The following is a 20,534-nucleotide window of genomic DNA, read 5'->3' as shown; positions in this document are numbered from 1 at the left end:
TTTTTGTTCCACAGCCAATGTTGGACCCACCACATTATTAGGTTTTTAAATCAATACAGCCATAAACATGTATATAAAAATACTAAACAGAGGTTTACTTAAGCTCAATTACCAATGATAGATACATCATTTATGGTTCATATTTGCCATTTACTCCAATTATAAAAAAGGTAAAAAAAAAAATAAAATAGAAACAAGATTTTTCATTCATTATCATCAATCATTATCATTATTGGTGCTTATTTCTTAGAACTTAATCAGAACAGGTGAAAGTACTTGAAATGTAACAATTTTTTAACTTTGTGTGAGAATAGCAGGTACAAAGTTTCATAGCACCTACAATTATTACACTGTAATAATTACACTTGGGTCCAGTAGACCCGAACACCTCATTTGTATTAGTTATGTGTAGGGGGGTGTACCGTGTACACTAATTGAAAATAAGTTATTTTTTATGTTCTTCAAAGAAAATGAGCCAAGGCCAATGAGTTTGAGTTAGAAGAAATAATAAATAGCATCATTTTTATTTTAGCAAACATTGAAAACGGGTCCCACAGACCTGAACAGCTTACAAGGATTAAGAATAATGAAAGATTTTAACATATTTTTAAAAGTCAATGTACAACCAAACACTCTGAATAAAGGCTTGCATGTATCATATAAAATAACTTAAAGAACATCACGTTTTAGATAGTTGTCAAAGACAAGGCCTTTTTGCATAGTCAACAAACACTGAACTGTCTTATAAGTCATCCCTTTCATGTGCTGTGTGATAATTTATCCAATTTGAAAAATTATATTTCTATCTTCTCATGATACATTTTTACAGGTTCAGGGTGGGGATGAAGACTCTTGGTGTTCTTGATGCAATAAGAATGCACCCAGATGCTTTCAGACCGCTGTTTTGTCATGAGCCATTCCCACTCACAGCGGATGTACTAGAACTGTCAGCAGTGGGCAGGAACAAAAGAAGGGCAGAGGAATGTGTGCATTTTGGAGGGACTACCTGCTGGATGTTGAGGGTAAGTATTATTGCTAGTTATGGAATAAAAATCTTTTCATATGCCCTTCTGTCTGTCTTTGTCTTTCCCTCCTTTTTAAAAGTTTTCTACATGCTAGGTTTAATTTTTGGTTTTGGTGTTCTTTGGTGTATTTCTTTTTCAGAGCAAGAGGGACCCTTGCAACTTGGGGGTATCCTGGCCTTTACGATGGGAGCAAATGATATTCCACCCCTGGGCTTCTCCCCACTACCTTCAGTGGTTTTTCTCCATGAGCTGCCCCTCAGACAAGGCCGTCATTTACCCACCGCAAACACATGCATTAACTGCCTGCGGTTGCCAGTCCTGAAAAAATTCGAGGATTTTAAGGAAACTATGGATTTTGCATTAAAAAACACTCAGGGATTTGGTCAGGAATGACTTCCAAGAAGTCCTTAATATACATTATTAAAATCTGTTGCCTGTTGAACTTGACTAAATTGAAGAGGCATCGTTGTCAATAACTCACCATTTCCTAATACATTATTAATGTCTTGTTTAAACAATTAAAAATGGAATAATCATCCCCCCTGCTATTGTCTTGTGTACTGGTAAAATTTATATTTTAACTCAACTATACATGGTTGAGAGAAGGCAAGGTATGTGTATAGGGTGACTGATTTTATTTTTACTTGGTTTTTAATTCACATGTGTATGTATGTAGGTATGTATGTATATATATATGTATGTATATATGTATATCTGTATGTATGTATGTGTATATATATATATATTTATTTTATATATATATATTTTTGTATTATTTAATTTTTTGTTTTTTCTGTTATTTTTTTAATTTAATTATTTTTATTATTTATTTATTTATTTTTAAATTTATTTATCTTTTCTCTCCTCTTCTTTAACTTGTTGGGGTAAGGACAGTCGTGCGCTACCTGAAGTCATTTTGGTGTGAATGGTGGTTTATTTCCTTCCTGTTCTGACTTGTATGTTGGTTATGTTCTATTTCGATAACAATCAATAAAATCTATTTATAAAATGGAATAGAATAATCATTTGACTAAAAAGAAAACTTTTCACTGGCCTTTTATTAACCTTTATTAATTGCCTTGACACTAATGAAGTTGCTCACTGATAGAGATCACTAGGCTAAAAAAATAATAGAATGCCATGGTTACCGTCATTGGCTAGTGGGTCTACAGTTTCTAGAATTCTGTTCATAACTGTTTAATTGAAAATAAAGTCATTTTCTGGAACAACAACATTGAAGTCTCAAAATGTACTTCATTCATTTCAGCGTTGTCACTCCTAACTAAAATGTTCTGCACTGCTGCGCGCAACTCGGATCGCGAGCCCGTGTAAAATGATAGAAACTAAGGTCCGTCCACAGGTCCTGTCGGGTCCCGTGCCGGGTCCCGTCGTGTTCGGGTCAAAGATCTTCAGCTCTACACCAAAGCTTCCCTGATTGTCATCCTCTTCAAACTGCTGGTTAATCAATAGCAAGAAAGAGATCGTCTGAGTATGTTTGTTTGTTTGTTTCTTTTGTTTGTAAAGCGTCTTTGAGTTCCATGTAAAGCGCTATATAAAACTTATGTATTATTATTATTATTATAATTATAACCATTGAGCTCAGAAATTAATCTTTCCAAAATGTCATGTCCCAAATTGTCAGTTTCCCTCACAATTCTCTGAACACACCGCAGTGTATCAGTGAAAAAGATAGTAATGTTTTCCTCATTACCATATACTTCCACAAACAAAAACTGACCTTGAAAAAGAAACTAAATAAAATAAGAATAAATGTTTTCGTCCAAAAAGGTTGTTTTTTTCCTTAAAGTTTATGCTGCTTGATTTAAATGTTCCTTGTTCCTCTGAGTTGGTGCTAGCTGTACTTTCAAAGCAGCAAGCCCACCAGATAATGATAATTTAAAATGGCCCCTTTAGCCAATGAGGAAGTGAGAATTTAAGCTGTCTTCCTGATTGATCAAACCAACTTCCTTTTCAACTATACTCTCTCACACACACTACTATACTCTCTCACATACACCACTATACTCTCTCACATATACTACTATACTCTCTCACATATACTACTATACTCTCTCACACATACTACTATACTCTCTCACATACACTACTATACTCTCTCACATACACTACTATACTCTCTCACATATACTACTATACTCTCTCACACATACTACTATACTCTCTCACATATACTACTATACTCTCTCACATACACTACTATACTCTCTCACATACACTACTATACTCTCTCACATACACTACTATACTCTCTCACATACACTACTATACTCTCTCACATATACTACTATACTCTCTCACATATACTACTATACTCTCTCACATACACCACTATACTCTCTCACACATACTACTATACTCTCTCACATACACTACTATACTCTCTCACATACACAACTATACCCTCTCATACATACATGTAAAAGGATTATAATAGTGTGTGTGTATGAGTATAGTGGTGTATATGCAAGATTATGATAGTGTGTGTAAGACAGAAGTATGAATTACCTCCTATACGGCCTCTCATACGTGTGCGTGTGCGTGTGCGTGTGCGTGTGTGTGTGTGTGTGTGTCCAGTCCACTTATCTCTAACGTTCTCTCGGTCAAATGTGTGTGTGTGTGTGTGTGTGTGTGTGTGTGTGTGTGTGTGTGTGTGTGTGTGTGTGTGTGTGTGTGTGTGTGTGTGTGTGTGTGTGTGTGTGTGTGTGTGTGTTGGTTGAACCAGTTCAGTTCCTGGCAGGATTCCAGTTGCCCTTTGGGTTTGACCACCAGGGATCGTGGTCTGCAGGATTTTGTGTTTGAATTGAGGTCTTCACTGGTCTAAAGAACTTCACCCTTACCTATCACCCCACAGTAGGCTTGTTCACTGAGAAGAACACTGTATATACGCAGACTTCAAGAGGCCCAACAGCAATTAAACAGATGCAGTGCCTCTAATTTATCATAAATTCACACAGACTGCATTGCATTTTTGCAATGCATTTGCAGTTGGGAAAATCACACAATGAAATTAAACTTGGAGTTAACTGGTACCCTACATTCAAAACCTCCATTTCTGTATGAAAGAAAATTAACCTTACTCTCATTTGTTGTTGTTTTTCTGTGACAGCAATGCACATACAAACTTCAACGCTGAACTCTGATATGATGGAGCCTTAAGACAATGCATAATCTACCGCTCATTTAATAGATTGTTGGCAAGTCCTCTCAGAACCAATAAAAGGTTAGCACAGACCCAAGACCTGCACTATTTCAAGTGGAACCTGTGCCACAGATAGCTAGTTGAAATAGAAATCATCAGCAGCCTTTCAAGCCACCAATCTCAAATGTGTTACACGGTTTTGTGACTGTACTGTAAGCTGAACCAGTAAACATGAGGATTTGGTCTCACGGTCCACCGGTGAGTCAAACAGGAGCTGCGTATCGATCGGACTAAACTAGTGGCTATGTTTGTTTTGGTTTGTTTGTGTCGATCTTCTGTTTGCCTTCAGTTCAGGGCTGTGACCTTTTCCCCATTCTAGATTGTAAAAACACTAGCAGAATCTCACCTCTAACAACAACACTCTTTAATTATTACCAGCTGCTCTATAAAAGAGCCTTCATGTGCCAGTTATTGTATGTACATATTTTAAAGTTGTGTTTTCAAGATACTAAGAGCAATGCTTTTATATAATACAAACCTACATGTCTGATGTTCCTGTAGCTATCTCACCAACATCTGCAATTTATGTAACTGTTTGTGAGCAGCTTTTCTGTTGCCTTTCTATATTGCATTTTGAGACAATTAGTCCCTATCGATTATCACGCTAAAAACACATCTTGTCACTTTTTTGTGTGAATGCTCAACAAACTCAAAACCTGCAAGTGGTGCAGAAACACACCTAGATTTTTCTGTTCTATTCTTAATTATGGGGCTCTCTTTTTAATGCAGCTGTCTATATTATACCGTATTGGTCCGAATATAAGACAGGGTTTTTTTTTCCTAGAAAAAAATCTAAAAGAAAGTGGGGTCGTCTTAAATAATCGAGGTCTAGACTTTCAGCTGTTCAAGTCGCAGAACCTAAGGGACGTCCCCTGTTTCAACAGCCAATAGAGAAGTCAGCTATAAACTATAGAAATAAAATTATCTATAATCCATTTTATTTTAATGTTACAAACAGCTAGTCGAAAAAGAAGAGTTTTAGACGGAGCCTCAATGAGCGCCCGAAAGCACGGTAACGTTATATGGTGGAGAGAGATAGAGAGTGACTGAAGAGAGAGAGGCCCAGCAGCGTTAGAACAAAGTCGTGACAGGGCGATTCTAAGATCAGACCTTTAGGGGGGGCTCAGCCCCTAATGAGAATGTGACAGGGATACAGTGCCTTGCTCATATAATTTGTTTTTTATAGTGCTGTCAAACGATTCAAATATTTAATCGCATTAATGTCATAGTTAACTCGCAATTAATCGCAATTAATTGCACATTTGTATCTATTCTAAATGTCCCTTGATTTCTTTTTGCCACATTATTTTTTTCTCATTTTAATGCTCTTATCAACATGGAAAAGTGGATCGGCTTGCTTTGTGCTTTTGTCGCCTGGCTTTGACGAGGGGGCAGAGAATTGGTATCAGCTGTGTGCTCGGCCATCAAGTGGTATTTCAGACTGGACGTGCTGCGATGATAGCTCAGTTCACAACGACAAAACACACAGATCACTTTGTCAATGGAACCATTTGGCAACTTTTTAAAAGTAAACTTTCCATTCAGAATCTTATTGGCATCCATTTCGGCGTCTTGCGCTCGCCATCCACTCAAAACGTAACGTTAGCCTACTACTCTTTGGCCGGCTCGCAAGCCCAAACAAGTGTGTGCGGCGTGCCTGTTGTTTTGTTTCCGGTCTAGCTAGAGCCAGTGTGGTGTTGTAGTTTTTCTAACGTTACTAGTTGTTGCAACAGAATGTGAAAAAAAACAACAAAGTTTGCTAGGCCAAAAAGAACATTAATCTCGCGATAAAAAAATTGACGCCGTTAAAATGGGTTTGCGTTAACGCCGTTAATAACACGTTTAACTGACAGCACTAGTTTTTTTTTTATTATAATTTTTACGGGGGCTGAGATGAAATTTAGGGGGGTTTGAGCCCCCGTAAAAAGGGTCTAAAATCACTACTGGCCGTGACTCAGAGAAATAAAACGTGTTTTTGCCGATTCATCACTAGAAGTGTAACTGTAGCTAGTATCTCACTATCACTAACGTTTTCCACATTCATATTTAGACCCAACAAATGATACATCCAGCTACAGAAAGCCTGGAAGTCGGAAGAAGAACGGATGTACGACGGGGCGTTGTCATGGAGATGTTACACCTTCTAAAAATGCAAACAGCCAGAAAAAATGTTACCGTGGTCCTCAAAGCGACCGCTTCTAAGAGATTGACAGGAGAGTGTGTGATTACGTGACAGAAAAAAACGTAATGATTGGATGTCCATTACCAGAGCAGTCATTCAGCTGAAGGCCTTGGAAATATTGAATAATATTTTATTTAAAAGATGTTAAAAACAACAGCCTACCGTGTTTTATTCAATGTGTTTTTATTACAAAGTACTTTTCCAAAAATTAGTCTTGAAAAAAGGGGGGTGGGGGGGGTGTCTTATAGGGTCGTCTTTTATTCGGACCAATACGGTATATAAAATAGTGTTTGGGGGGGCAAAAATTCAACAAATGACAATAAGTTTTGTGGTGCTTTGTTTGAATCAGTTGAAAACAAGTTGTTTCATGTTCTGTAAACATCAGCCATCATGAACTATCAACCATCCATCCTATCCATCTTCGTCCACTTATCCAGGGTCGGGTCGCGGGGGCAGCAGCTCCAGAAGGGGACCCCAAACTTCCCTTTCCCGAGCCACATTAACCAGCTCCGACTGGTTGAACAATCAACTGAGGGAAAATTAAACTAAGAGACCATGACTGGCTTCCTCTTGTTTGTCCCTCAAACATATATATAAAGACAAGGATATAAAGAATTATCCAACGTATCCATGTCGTGAAACATTGTGCATCACTCAGGAGGCAAAACAAGTGATCTTCGCACTACTGACAATATGTATAAATATACCTCCAAGATGTGCCAAGTGCAGGCCTGCCCCCACCCGCTGAGGAAATCCTGCCAACACCCAGCAAACATTTTTCGGTTACACTTTACTTGAAGGTATCTACATAAGAGTGACATGACACCGTCATGAATATGTCATAAACATTATAAACAAGTCATAAACGTTTATGACATAACACTTCTTTTAGTAAGTGTCATTCGGTTTTTGTAATGACAAGTTAGGGTTAGGGTTAGGGTTAAAGTTAGGGTTAGGGTTAGGGTTAGGGTTAGGGTTAGGGTTAGGGTTAGGGTTAGGGTTAGGGTTCATGTGTTATGACTATGTCATGACAGTGTCATGAGTTCATGACAGTGTCATGTCACTCTTATACCTTCAAGTAAAGTGTTACCCATTTTTCTTATTTCAGCCTGCAAATACCAAACTGAATGTCAGACCAAATACACATGACATTTTTACACTATAATAGTGATAATAAGGCACAATATTTATTAATATGGAAATTTCTTTCTGAATTGTACTTAACAAGACAATTACATTTTGATTTAGTAACACTTCCAGTGTCCTGTAACTAATTAACAATGAATGGACTGTAATGTGTCAATAACATGTTTGAGCTTTAGATGATACAGTACTGTGAGAAGTGTATATAAATATCAGGGTTGGGTTCAGGTGTTACATTAAAAACAGGGGTGAATATTTAAACACATGCAGCAAATAGTTCTCAACATTGAACTGTCCAAATAATAAAGTCACCAAAAATCAAGTGAAAGTCAAAATGTTCCCTGGATATTACTTACATGTTCAAACAGTCCAAGAGACCAAATCAATGTATGTATTTTTCCATAACCCATTCAATTTTACAAAGTACATTTGCCTTTTTATTTCACACAAACAATCAATGCATTTGTTGGCTCTATATATAGAAAGAACAGGTTTATGTATATAGCAAATTTCTGCAATGTAACAGGGACCTTTGGAAATGTATTTGTGATATGTAAAAGTGTAGAACTGTGTCCCTCCAATACAATTCGTCAATGGGCCCCAAACCATTAGGCACCGATGTTTTCATAAAAAGCATTTTAAAATGGGAATAATATGAGCGGAAGGACTCTCACTTGTGTTTACTGTTGCGGCAGTTGAGGCAGTGAAGACTCAAATGTGTTGCCAACTAACTTTTGAACAAGCAAGATTCTTGTGATACAGTTGACTCGTTTGTATTTCAATTGTCCTCTTGCTCCGTCAAGCATATATAGTGAAAACATTCGATTAAATACATTACATAAATACATGTAATTGAAAGTAAGTTGTCAGGGGACCGTATTTAACGGTGTGATGGAGTTACAGTAACCTCAGACGTATCCTGTGATGTCATATCCTGCTGCAGTGGGCTTCTTGGCTCCCTGGATTCCATGTGCACTCGACTCGGAGCTGTGACTGTTACCGCGGAGCAGCGTCTGCCCCCTGCTGGCTGCGTTGATGCCGCCCACCTGCAGGCTGGGGTTGTGGTAGGTCTGTGAGGTTGTCCGTACCCCTGTGCCAGGCATGCCGCCTCCCACCGGATATGGATACCCTCCGCCGTGCCTTCTCCCACGGCCGCCATCCTGCTCCTCACAGCATGACACAGACAGCATCCCCCCTCCCAGCATGGAGATAAGCGCAGAGGCCAGACCAATAAACAGACACTCCCCCAGTTCAAACTTCATACTGGAATGCAAGTTGGGTTGGTAGAAGGTCTGGACCACCTCGTGTGTGGTCCATGCCACCGGAATGAGTGAAAGGAAGCCTGAAGCAAGGAATAAGCCCCCGCTGGCGCCTGCCACACGACTCTTAACTGCACCTGCGCCCTCCAAACAGAGAGTGCACTGCATCCCCAGGGCCGCCATGGCAATGGCGAGTATAGATAGAACGATGGAGATGACCATGAGGGCGCGAGAGGCCTGCAGGTTGGAGGGCAGGGACAGCATGGAGTTGTAGGTCTCGCACTGAAAGGCCCCTGTGCTCTGGTAGACGCACTCCATCCACAGGCCCCTCATGTTGGCCACGGCCGTGACAATGTTGGAGCCGATGTGGGCGGAAATCTGCCAGTACGGTAGCACTGTGGCAACCATGGTGCCCAGCATCCCCAGCAGGCCCAGGAAGAAGCCCATCAGCTCCAGAGCTGCTGACGCCATGGCAACAGCTGTGACGGAGGAGACCCAAAAGCAAACACAGAGAAGAGATGAATAAACGGACCCAGAAACTACAGTAGTTAGCTTGCTGACGAACATTTTCCTCTTTTATATTCTCAATGATTTCAGCCATTCCATTCATGAGATCATTGATTCATTCCATTTTGATAATATGGTATGGTCCTCCATACTGGAGTTCATGCTGCATTCACCCACTGTCTGCAGAACAGAAAAACATTCCTTCACACAACTTCTCCCACTCCAGACATGTTTTTAAGTATGTAAAATACTCTTTCTTCTGGAAGCACATCTACTCTTTCTCCCTTATTGCCCTTACTGATAAATTATATATCTGGCCTCGCTCTCCTCTCTCTCCTTTGAATCTGTGACGTAACAAATCTAGCTGCCGCAATTCGAATCTCAGATTCAGAAGTCAGTATTGTAAGGGTCGGCCATTTTAGGGGGCATAAACATAACAGAAACACATTTTGAGTGGAGGGGATCTTTAGGTCAATTATCTTTATTGGTTAAACAAACCAATATCGTTATTAGCACACAGTGACATTACTTTTAGTACATTTTACCTATAACTAGCAGTTTGTCAACATGTGAAATCACATACACACAGTATAACAGGTACTGTAGCTCCTTTTTAAGACTGTATTAGTGTTGATATACAATTGTATTGAGGTCTAACTGCCAGCAAAGGTGTTCTTCAGCCATTTTGCCACTGCTTTGTTAATATTTCTGTAAGTATTTTCACCAAGAGAGCGATATTGCAGCTGTCAGAATTTTTTATTATCTCTCACTCAAAATTACTATTTACAACTGGGAGGCTGACGTAAGAGGTCTTTACTTGACTGCTCGTAATTACAGTCTGTAAGATAACAACATTAAGGTGGCATTACCTGTGTCTGGGAAACTGTCTCGTTCTATGTGGCGATGTCCAGCCAGCTGGCACAGACCGAGTTGACATTAAGCTAAAACACCCCCGACAAACAGTGATACGACTAACACGTTTCAAGTCAAACCACATACTACTTATAAAGAAGATAGGGTGGACACACTAATGAAACAAAAAAACATAGCATCAACACCTTATGACAAATGTTAGTTAACAGCATTTATGTACAGTATAGATACTGTATTATGTTTGTCATATCACTTATTGGTTACCTTAAATTAGTTTTTATTTGGTGCAGGTTGTGTTATTACAATCAGATTACAATATTTTTTCAGATAGTTCTCCAAATTATGCATTGTTTTTGACCAGTTTAGCTGCAGCCGATGATTTGGCTCTTTTGAAACTCCGCAAGTAGTCTCCTGTTGATTTGCAAACTTGAGTGCTGATTGCCAGACATCATTTAAATGCTGACTAATACATCCATATTTCTAATGGTGTAACGGTATTCATTCACATGTAAAACCCTTGTATACAGTCAAAACATCTCGCCACCTTAAAATACAGTAATATGTACCACACACACAAACACGCAGTCCACTTCCATGCATTACCTGAGACTGCTGCAGATTGTGGAAGAGCCAGACGCTGGACTAGTTGAGGATTTGATTATGTTGGTTTGCTGCAGGAGCTAAAGTTGCAGCTGGAGCAGAAGATGAGGAGGTAGAGGATGAAGACACAGTGGAGCCCGCAGCCTGGTACAGATTGTATTCACCTCTGGTATTTTCTGTTGAACCTACTCCTGCTTCTACTTGCTGTATCAGACTCTGACTGCTTCCTCAGACCTTGACATAGTCGCAGCTATTGTGCCGCTGCTGTACTTTTAATAAGCACTTACTCCGCTGGCTGCATTGGACCAAGGGAGCCAAAAGACACTTGTTGGGCTCTTGAAGATGAAATATAATCCTTTGAGTTCGATATACTGCCTGTTGCGAAACACTTTCCACTTAAAACACCAATAATTCAGGACAATTAGGCACAGTTACTGTCTGCACTCCTGCACATTGTCGCTCTGTCACTGTCTCTCGTCTCGGTCAGATGCTCTGCTGTCTTTGTTAAAGTCTGTGATCTCTGTCCCTCATCCAGACCTTCACCTACTGTCATGTATACACACCCTGACAGTGACACACACACACACACACACACATGCATCATCATTGCCAGCCAGGTTAATCATTCTCTCATCGGTCAAAACCGGTGGTGCACTATTGGCAGCAGCTCGCTCCAAACATTAAATGTTCAGCAGACCCCTGTAAGAGTATGAATATTTCAGGATATTAGTTCTCTGTGTAGTTGGGTGAAAATGTTTAATTCAGCAAAAGATTTAAGTGTCACATTACTTTAATGAAAAGAGCTAAAAAAAAAATAAAAAAAAGTTATCCTTTCATGTTACAGGGAAAGAGCCTCTGTTCAGTGTAATCCCCAAAATTGCTTGTGAATTTTTTTTGTATTTTTAATTAAAATCAGCTATGGAATAAACTAGCCTAAAGCAAGAAAAATGAGGAGTGATCATAACGCTTTTGAAATAATTCATTTGTTTTTTTTGTTTTATTTTGCATCTTTTGGGGGGGTTCTCAAAAGAGACGTTTCCCTCTGTGTGACACGTGATGGTGAAGAAAGGCTAAACATAAACAATGTGTTAGTCTGGGCCATACTTTTATTTTCATTTGATGTTCCCTTTATTGCTTCTTCCTTCCTTCCTATATTGCTTCCTTCTCTCTTATTCCTTTGTTCGCTCTGTCAGTGAATTCATGACTTTGTTCATTGATCAGTCCATATTCATCTGTCCATCCACTCATTGTTGTTCTATTTCCAATAATAGAGTGAACCCTAACCATTGGAGTTTTTTTTTATTCATTTCCAATGACTCAACAATACATTTTTGGCATTTCTGGCAATATTCAGCAGGAATTACAAACTGATTTCTTTTGATATAATCAGTGTATTTTAAATTAATCAGTTTTTTTTTTACCATAATTGATTCTAATTAAACACCATACGTGTCTACAATTATTTTTGATGGCACTTTCCAGACTCCATACAAAAACCTGCCGTAACATATTGTGAATTTACTGCTCATTTAAGCTGACACCAAACTTGGCCGCCTGCTTTACGTCATCATCCATCAACTGTTTGCTGGGTTGTCCATTTGACTGCTGATACTGAGATCTACAAAAACAGCAATGCAGAACAATAAATAATACATACCATGCCAGTGTATCTTCATGAATATGCCCTTTACTTGTTCGGTCAGTGGCTGTGTCATCTAAACTGTTTACATGTGCCATTAGTGTCTTTATCAATGTTAGTAGCTACAGTCACCCAGTTTGCTGCTGATCCCGTCCTGAAGCTCGAGCCTTTAGTTTCTAATCCCTCCAACCGGCCCTCACATTGCGGCAGCATCACAATGGGATTAACGCGTAATCCGGTCACTTCCCCTACGAAGCAGAATGAGAGGGCAATGTCCACACACTCAGAAACACTGAGCCATTATTATAAATCACAGAGGGGCATTATCTGGACACACTGCATACTAATGAGGCAGCTCAGGTCAGCCTGTGACCATTTGTCATATTGTTGTGACTGGCTGGTGGTCAGTTACTGTGGATGGATGAGCGGAACATTGAATATAATGGTGCGTAATGCTAATTTAACATCACAACCATTCAATCAGACACACGTTTGTGGGGTAACTTTGTAAAGTAGTCTAAAACATGCACGATATGGCCGGAAATATGTAAACATCTGAACATTACACCCCTATTTCATTGTTAAAAATGGCATTCCAAAGCCATGGGCATTGATCTGCTGCTTTAACAGCCTCAACTCTTCTGGAAAGGCTTACTACAAGATTCTGGAACCTAGCTGCAGGGATTTTCGGGATTTTTTTTTACTAATGGTACATGAATTATTATGAATTCATCCATGAAAAAACATGAATTCATTCATGTAGTACTTCGTGAACTATCAGTAATGTACAAGAATGAATAGTATATCATGCAGGATCAATTTGTTAATGAATGCATCAATTAAGGTGTTTGAATTATCATGATTTCTGATTTATTAATGATGTTCATGTCTTCTTAAAAAAAACTGACCAGTCACAGCAGTGTACATATATTCTGAAGAATTGTAGTGTTGTAATCATTGTTAACAAAAAATGTCTTCTTCATTATTTGAAGAAGTGACGAACGCCTCTCAAAATCTGACGAAAATCTTTCAAACTGACCTTTGTCGATCAAAAAAAACAGACAGATTCAGCAACTGCATGGCCTATTTCTCGCTTAAAATGTTTTCAGAAACACGTTTCGGTGAACTATTTTCGTAAAATACGAGATCGTATTCCAAACGAGCCGCCATTATGGTCTGGCTTTGAAATTCAGGAGAAGCCAGACCCACGTGACACGTTCTTCATTTCCGGTTTTCATTTTTTGGGCGACAATACAGATTAGTGCCGCCTGCTTTTATGGAGACGTATTACATCTCACGCACGCGCAGAATGTACGCTCAAGTCGGCGTTGCTTCGGTGTGTTCTGAGGCACTTTTTTGACCTCGGGGAGCCGACTGATCAGTCCGACTGCCTTTTCTGCCGACGGTCGGCCATCGGGTTGGTGTGACAGAGGCTTAAGACCTACTGTCTACCTTCCTAAGCATTATATCATTATATCATACTGAGTGTCCAGTATTTTGTTTTTTATGTGCTACAATCTATTTATTTGAACTGAGACACTTTTATACTTTAAATAATCTTACTTATAATAGGATTCCCCTTCATTAGAACCATAGACTGTTAATATTAATGGACAAAGCATCCAGTTCGATGAAGTGCTGCAAACCTGCATTCTATCTGAATTCCAGCAAGGGGGGACACGTGCGGTTGCAAAAGGAGGTCAGTTTCTGTAGAAGTCTATGAGAAAGAGACCCACTTCTCACTTGATTTTTTTCTTCTGCAATACAGAATGATGTTCATTTTTGGAATTATAGTCTCGTTGATTTTAAAATTGGTGATAAAGCAGGGGGTGTTTTAGGGCGTGGCTATGATGTGATTTCCAGTGAAAGTGTGTAACGTAACGTAGAGTGTAAGCAGCAGTCTATGGCTCCTCCCTCACTCCTCCCTCTCGTCTAAAATCGTCACATCCGCAACTAGGATGGCTGCGCCCGTAGGCCCTAACGGCAAACTCGACAACTCATATCAGATCTCCACAAACCAATGGGTGACGTCACACATTAACAGTCTATGATTAGAACTAAAGGTACTAGCCCATGACTAAACCATGAAAAACAACCCTCAGACCAAAACTCCACCAACGTATGTGGGCAGGAGCATCCACGTACTTTTGGTTATTGTACTAACTACTAACAGGCCACCAGGGGGCCCCAAAGTTACACATTAGTCATCAATGTTTTCACTTTTTGGGAAGTAAAAAAAAATCCTTTATTACTGTTGTAGTAGGCATTTGAGAGGGGTTAAAGACCCTTTAAAACCTCAAACCAAAGAAAAGCATGTAATACTTTAAATTAACTGAAAACATTAAAATGACCAACACCAGGAACAGTTATGTAAAAACTGAGTTTTATTATGTTTAAGCAAAGGAGTGAGCAAGTTTAAGAGGGATGAATATGAAAGAAAAACAACAACAATGAACAATTTGAACTGCTCTGAGGCTTTCTGAGGAGGATGTAGTTTATGAGTTTATGGCTCCTGTCACTAGATGGTGATAATGAGCCAGTTTTATGCTTTATGTACAGTTTGATTTGAATGTGATGATGTTAAAGTGCTCATATTATGCTCATTTTCAGGTTCATAATTGTATTTAGAGGTTATATCAGAAAAGTTTTACATGGTTTAATTTTGGCGCCACTTTGACATTGAATAACTTTACATCTGAAGCATTTAAAGACTCTATTTGTCCATTGTTTATTTCTAAACAAACTCTTTTGTTAGAGGAATTACCTGTACAGTACAGGAAAAGCTCGCAGGCAGTTTCAACATACGTTAGCTGTTTGGTTTAATTAATAATGTTAACTAGCATTTTAGTTAGCAATAATTAGCCTGTGCCTATGTTATCTCCTTACATATACCTACGTTCTCCATCTCTGCAAGATTGGGAATGTTTGAGATTTCTCTTGGCATAGCTACCAGAAGACTTACTTTAGACAGCTTGCTCACGTCACATCTACGTCAAGCTCAGATGGAGACTGCGCAGTAACGCTCAGCCATCACCGGAAAAGTGCTTCTAATAGACTTCACTGGTCTCCACAGAAATCTACGGCGTCACATTGTCCATTTATTTAACTGTCTATGCTACTACCCAGTCAGAAGCAGAGTATGAGATGGTATGGATACCTTTGGGGTGGACTTTGGGCTTTTTCACTTTGTAAACCTATAACGTGCATGAAAAAAGATACATAACACAATAAAGCAGAGTGCTGGGTGGTGGGTTAAGGCACTTTCTTGACTTAAATGATATGATGATATCTGAGGGATAAAGAACAGGACAAAACTAAAAGGGCCCAGAAATATACAATTGTATACAACTGTTTTTTATTCTGAGATATTTACTAATTTATTTCATTTTCATGTAATATTACAGTGTAAATCTCCTCCACTTGGAAAAAGAGCTTGCTGAGTCAAAAATATTTTCACACACAAACAACAAATTTCGCTTCATAGCTGGTGACTTCAACAGGACTCCTCTGATGTTGGAGTCACACATCCCAACACACACACACACACACACACACACACACACACACACACACACACACACACACACACTGGATAAAATTATTTGAACAGAAAGAATTGCAGCCAGGTAAGTTCACATTTCTTTTATATGGGCTATTTGTTAGTCTTAATCCTGTGACTTTGTTTTGGATGATGATGTCATTTGAAAAGTTAGAAAATAATTAACAACTAGGGACATCTTGTTGTTTTCATACTATCAGGGAAAACATTCAACAATCAGCAAATACGGCCAGCAAAATGGAAATATATTAAAGCTTTAGTGCAAAACTGTTTGACAATGAACGTCCGTTACATTCTAGCCATTGCCAAAGGAGTTGCAACAAAGCTAATTAAGACCATCAGCTCCACACAACTCTCTCTGGATTTCTCAGTGTGGCTATGTTCAGAAGATTGTGTCGTCCAGTGACTTTCCGCGGCAGAAACTCGAGTGAAGAGTCCATCATGTTTTTATAATCCTCCGTGACCTCCTTGGCTACTAGCAACTGTGTGAAGGGGGGCGGTCACGTCAGGCTTGTATCATGTGGACGTGCAGACAGTTTTGTTGTCATTACTTAGAATTCCTCATGGGGGAGACAAAAACTACGCACTATAACTTTAATATGAAAATATCTGAGATTTGTTGAATCACTTTACTAAAATGTTTAAACATGTAACACATACTGTAGACTTAATGTGTAGCATTAAAGCCTGCTGTGTTGTGTAACAGTAGATAAGCAATGAGGAAACAATGTTTTCTGGAAGTATAAGGCTTAGTTGGTTTGTATTGTAAATGGGTTCATTTTTTCCCATGATTAATCATCCACATTAGCTTCAGGTGTGCACTGCGGACTCCAAGCTACAACCATTTCGTCTAACTACTCACATTAACTTCAGGTGTGCCAAAACACACATTCTGCTGTAGTTTAGTGCAGAAATCCTGTCCATAGATAAGGCTCACACAGTAGACTTAATATAGAACTGGAGAGACCTCTAGTGGCCAATAGAGAAAACTGCAACATTTCAACAATTAACAGCTGCTTGAGAGTTATTTTGTAACAACCTACATACACATTTATATATATTTGGTTTACAAGCTCCTTCACTCTCATTGACCTTCCTACAAATCTGTTCTTTTATTTGTCCAGAAGTGTATTGTTTCTAAGTACCAAGATTGCAACTGTAGTCATCCCTGCTACATTTGAGAGTGGGGTATAATGTATATTGTCACCAACTGAGAGGATGTATGAGGTTGTGGTGGGACATTGCTAGAAGGCCTCTGTGTTCCCTCCTCCGGCAGCCAAATTGACTTTATGGGCATGACCAGCAATAAGTGCCAAGTTTCTGTTGATAACCACAACAATGCAGTGTACAAGCTGTACAATGTACTTCACTGTACACTATTAAATATGTTTAGTAGGCCTACTAGATACCTAGCAGACATGGAGCAACATTAGCATTCATGTTATTGTGTCTCTGAATGTAGGCATACAGTTATAGTTGCTAAGTTCTTTTTGCTGAAAATAGCAACCTCCCGTGGCTGGAAATAGGGTTTATAAGAGAAGTGAGACTTAACCAAATGAGCTGAAAAATGTTTAATTCCTCCATAGAGCTGAGGGGAACTGCATAGTTTGATTATCTGTGGGTTCACCTTTAACACTTCATAGACTTTGGTTTTCGTAGGAGTTAAATAAACAACATAGGCAATGTATAAGCTTAAGATGTGCTAGGTGGATTTTGTCTCTTTTGAAGAAATCCATCTGTTTCAAGTTTGTACCATAGCTAAGCTAAGCTAACTGGCTGCTGGCTAAAGCTTCATTTTCAACTGCCAGTGAGAGAGTAGTAGGCTAGCTATCTTTTATCTAACTCTCAGCAAGAAACCAAATCCATATTTCTCAAAAAATTGGAAATGTTCCTTTACTTAAAATAAGTAGATGAATATCAACATAGGCTACAAAGCTAGAACAAATGTGCAAAGAATATTGTAAGGCAAAGAACCCAAGAATAACACGTTTTTACATCAAACAGTGAAGAATAAGGACTAGATCACTGTGTGTGCAGTGAAGCAGTTAGGTCTCTATTTCGCGGTACAGCTGTCAAACTGGGGTAGTGGCACTCCCAGTAGAAGACAAGCTGACCAATCGCAGTGTTTCTCAGTGTGGACTTTTTCATTCCACTGACCAATCCGAACGTTTTAAAATGAGCCGGAAAAGGCGATGTGATCCATACATCCATATTAAGGTTTTGACCCCACCCACCACAGACACATCAGAGAAATATGAGAATGAATCGCCCACGCGTTTAAATGGATTCACGTGTTGACAGTGGACATTGAGTGTAAACCGCTAAATTGGCTCTATCATTCTTCCATGCATTCATTATGTTTCAGATATCTTCTCAAATCTGCCTGTTAGCTGTCAGTTTGCCTGTGCTCGAGCTCAAAGAGGACCCTACACCAAACTTGAATTAGAAGTTTCGCTATTTGATGTTTCCTTACTTATTAACGAATGTACGAGCACTTTTTGTGAATTAAGACCTTATAAGGAAACATTAGTAACCAGTTTTCAGTTCGGCATACGCAAGGTGTTTCAAACAGCACTGCATTCGTGTAAAATGTTGACTTTAATTACTGGCACGACAGATGTTTTCCATTTGAAGATGCATTGTCAAAGGCGGATAAAGAACACTGGGAGCCGTGTCATAAATGTGGTATATTATGGCGAAAACCGTTATTTTGTAGATTGTATTGATGCCGAACAACAACCGTAATACCAATGATTGGAAATTACATTGAGTCATGCGTTTTGAGTCATGTATATTGAACCGATAAAGATGGGCCAGTTTAAATCCCCTTCCTTTTAAACGGAGAACGTCACGGAGATGAGCTAGACTGTAGTTTACTCTCATCTTTCCCCCAGGAGGCTCTGCTTCCCAGCCCCTTTGTTCAGTCTAGCCGGTGGGTTGAGTCAGAGGGAGGCTGTGCTAACCCAACATATCCATACCACTGTGGGAACACCGACAAGAGTGAGAACGGGCCGGAAAAAAATAGCCGATTATCCGGGAGACTAGACTGAGACTGTTAGCTTGTTTAATCAGAGCCAGACAAGAGAAAAGTTGATTTTGAGTGTTGCTGATGCTGCGTTTCTTTTCGGGAACCGTCAGGACCTGTGTGCCAGTGTTCGGCTACACTTAAACAGCGGTATACATGTCGATTATCTTCGCTCTTTGGTAGCCGCTTCAGCTATCTTCCTGAAAAAATGAACCGGCAGGCTAACTGCTAAGCCATCACCGGGTCTATTGCTGACACCGTGCAGTTGTTGCCATCATCCACTGATCCACGCTGACTCTCCCTTTCAGTTTCTGCTCAGCATCCATATTTGCATCCCAGGGAGTGGCAACCACTAGTCCCTCTCTTCTGGCAAGAAAATTGAAAGTTGGCCGGTTGTCGGACACCCCTTCGGACGCTCCAATTTCGCATAGAAAGGTGAGTATTTCCCTGTATTGATGTGCTTTAATGTCATTTTTGCTGGTAGGAACTCGGGGTTTAAGTGAAGGGCAGTCTGGACCACGTTGCCGCAGTAGCTACAACAATGGATCAAACTGGCGTTGTGTTACATTTTGTTGAGGTGCGCATTATCATCCCAACGCTTTCATCCTGTTTTCCCTCAAATCAGGTGTCGATTGGAAAATTAATTCAGGCCCATATGAAGAAAAGCCTCGGATGGAATATGAAAATCCCAGCAGTCGACACTCAAGGGCCTTATTTTTGACTTCACTTACAGGAAAACCATCATTCTCGACAGGTTTATTGGATTGATTGCTCTACAATGAAAATGCCTTTTTTTATCATCTGGATGAGCCGAGTGTAAATATTAGGCCTATGTAGGATTTAACTAGCTATGCCTGGAGTCTGCTTGTTTTCCCCCCTGTGTAGTTTAAAACCTCACCCAGATGTGTTGTTTGTTGTAGCTATAACAGCATTATATCTTCTTAATGGCCATTGGGCCAAGATTTGTAGGCCATGCTGCACTTGGGCACCGGCCTACATTAACTATCAGGCATATTATTAAATTGATAAGTTGACCATGAACAAATGTATGAAGCGATGGGGTGTTATTATTAATGCTGAATTTACTGTGACATAGGTAACGATTATCACAATACTAACAGGCTTATTGTAAATACTACAATGCTACTTTTAAATGTTACTGTTAGATTGCCAGGTGTTAAATAGATAACCTGGATAAAACTTATGTAAAAATTGTCAAAAACAGACATTGACAGAGGTAAATATAACTGGAACAAAAGAACAACTGAACTTAAAAGATGTCAGCTTTCAACTGTCAGCTTCTTGAGCTGTAAGTGTTTCGCTGTGCCACTACAGTGTTTGGTTGTTCATTAAGGAGGTCCTCCAGCTGAGGGCTCCTTGCCTTGCTCAGGGGCACTACAGCAGCAGTGTAGTAGTGGTATTACAATTTGGGATTAGTGCCTACGTCTCATTTATTTCTACATATACATAGGTTTGTCATAATGAGCAGCCAACAACACAAA

General features: G+C 39.4%; 2 protein-coding genes across 7 annotated transcripts in view; one reads left to right on the top strand and one right to left on the bottom strand.

Annotated features, from left to right (window-relative positions):
* Window positions 1-7,592: 7,592 nt before the first annotated feature.
* Window positions 7,593-12,695, bottom strand: cldn2 (claudin 2). 2 transcript variants are annotated; one of them, XM_039778473.1, is made up of 3 exons: window positions 12,467-12,695; window positions 10,813-11,508; window positions 7,593-9,308 (listed from the first exon to the last, which is right to left on the bottom strand). In XM_039778473.1, the coding sequence occupies exon 3, from the start codon at window positions 9,298-9,300 to the stop codon at window positions 8,479-8,481; it is 822 nt and encodes a 273-aa protein (XP_039634407.1). In that variant the 5' UTR covers window positions 9,301-9,308; window positions 10,813-11,508; window positions 12,467-12,695; the 3' UTR covers window positions 7,593-8,478. The 2 variants fall into 2 exon arrangements, with proteins under 2 accessions (XP_039634407.1, XP_039634408.1); XM_039778474.1 differs by having other exon boundaries at window positions 10,813-10,901.
* A 5,855-nt stretch (window positions 12,696-18,550) lies between these two features.
* clip2 (CAP-GLY domain containing linker protein 2) overlaps window positions 18,551-20,534 on the top strand; it is a 44,776-nt gene continuing 42,792 nt past the window's right edge. For 2 of the 5 annotated variants that reach the window (XM_039778614.1, XM_039778613.1), the window contains exon 1: window positions 18,553-19,467. The gene's annotated coding sequence lies outside the window, so the exon portion shown is untranslated. Of the gene's footprint in view, window positions 19,468-20,534 lie in introns of all 5 variants that reach the window. The other 3 variants (XM_039778617.1, XM_039778616.1, XM_039778615.1) reach the window with 2 other exon arrangements.

This window comes from Perca fluviatilis, chromosome 16, assembly GCF_010015445.1.
Source record: "Perca fluviatilis chromosome 16, GENO_Pfluv_1.0, whole genome shotgun sequence".
Lineage (NCBI taxonomy): Eukaryota > Metazoa > Chordata > Actinopteri > Perciformes > Percidae > Perca > Perca fluviatilis.
This window is presented reverse-complemented; position numbering and strand designations above follow the sequence as displayed.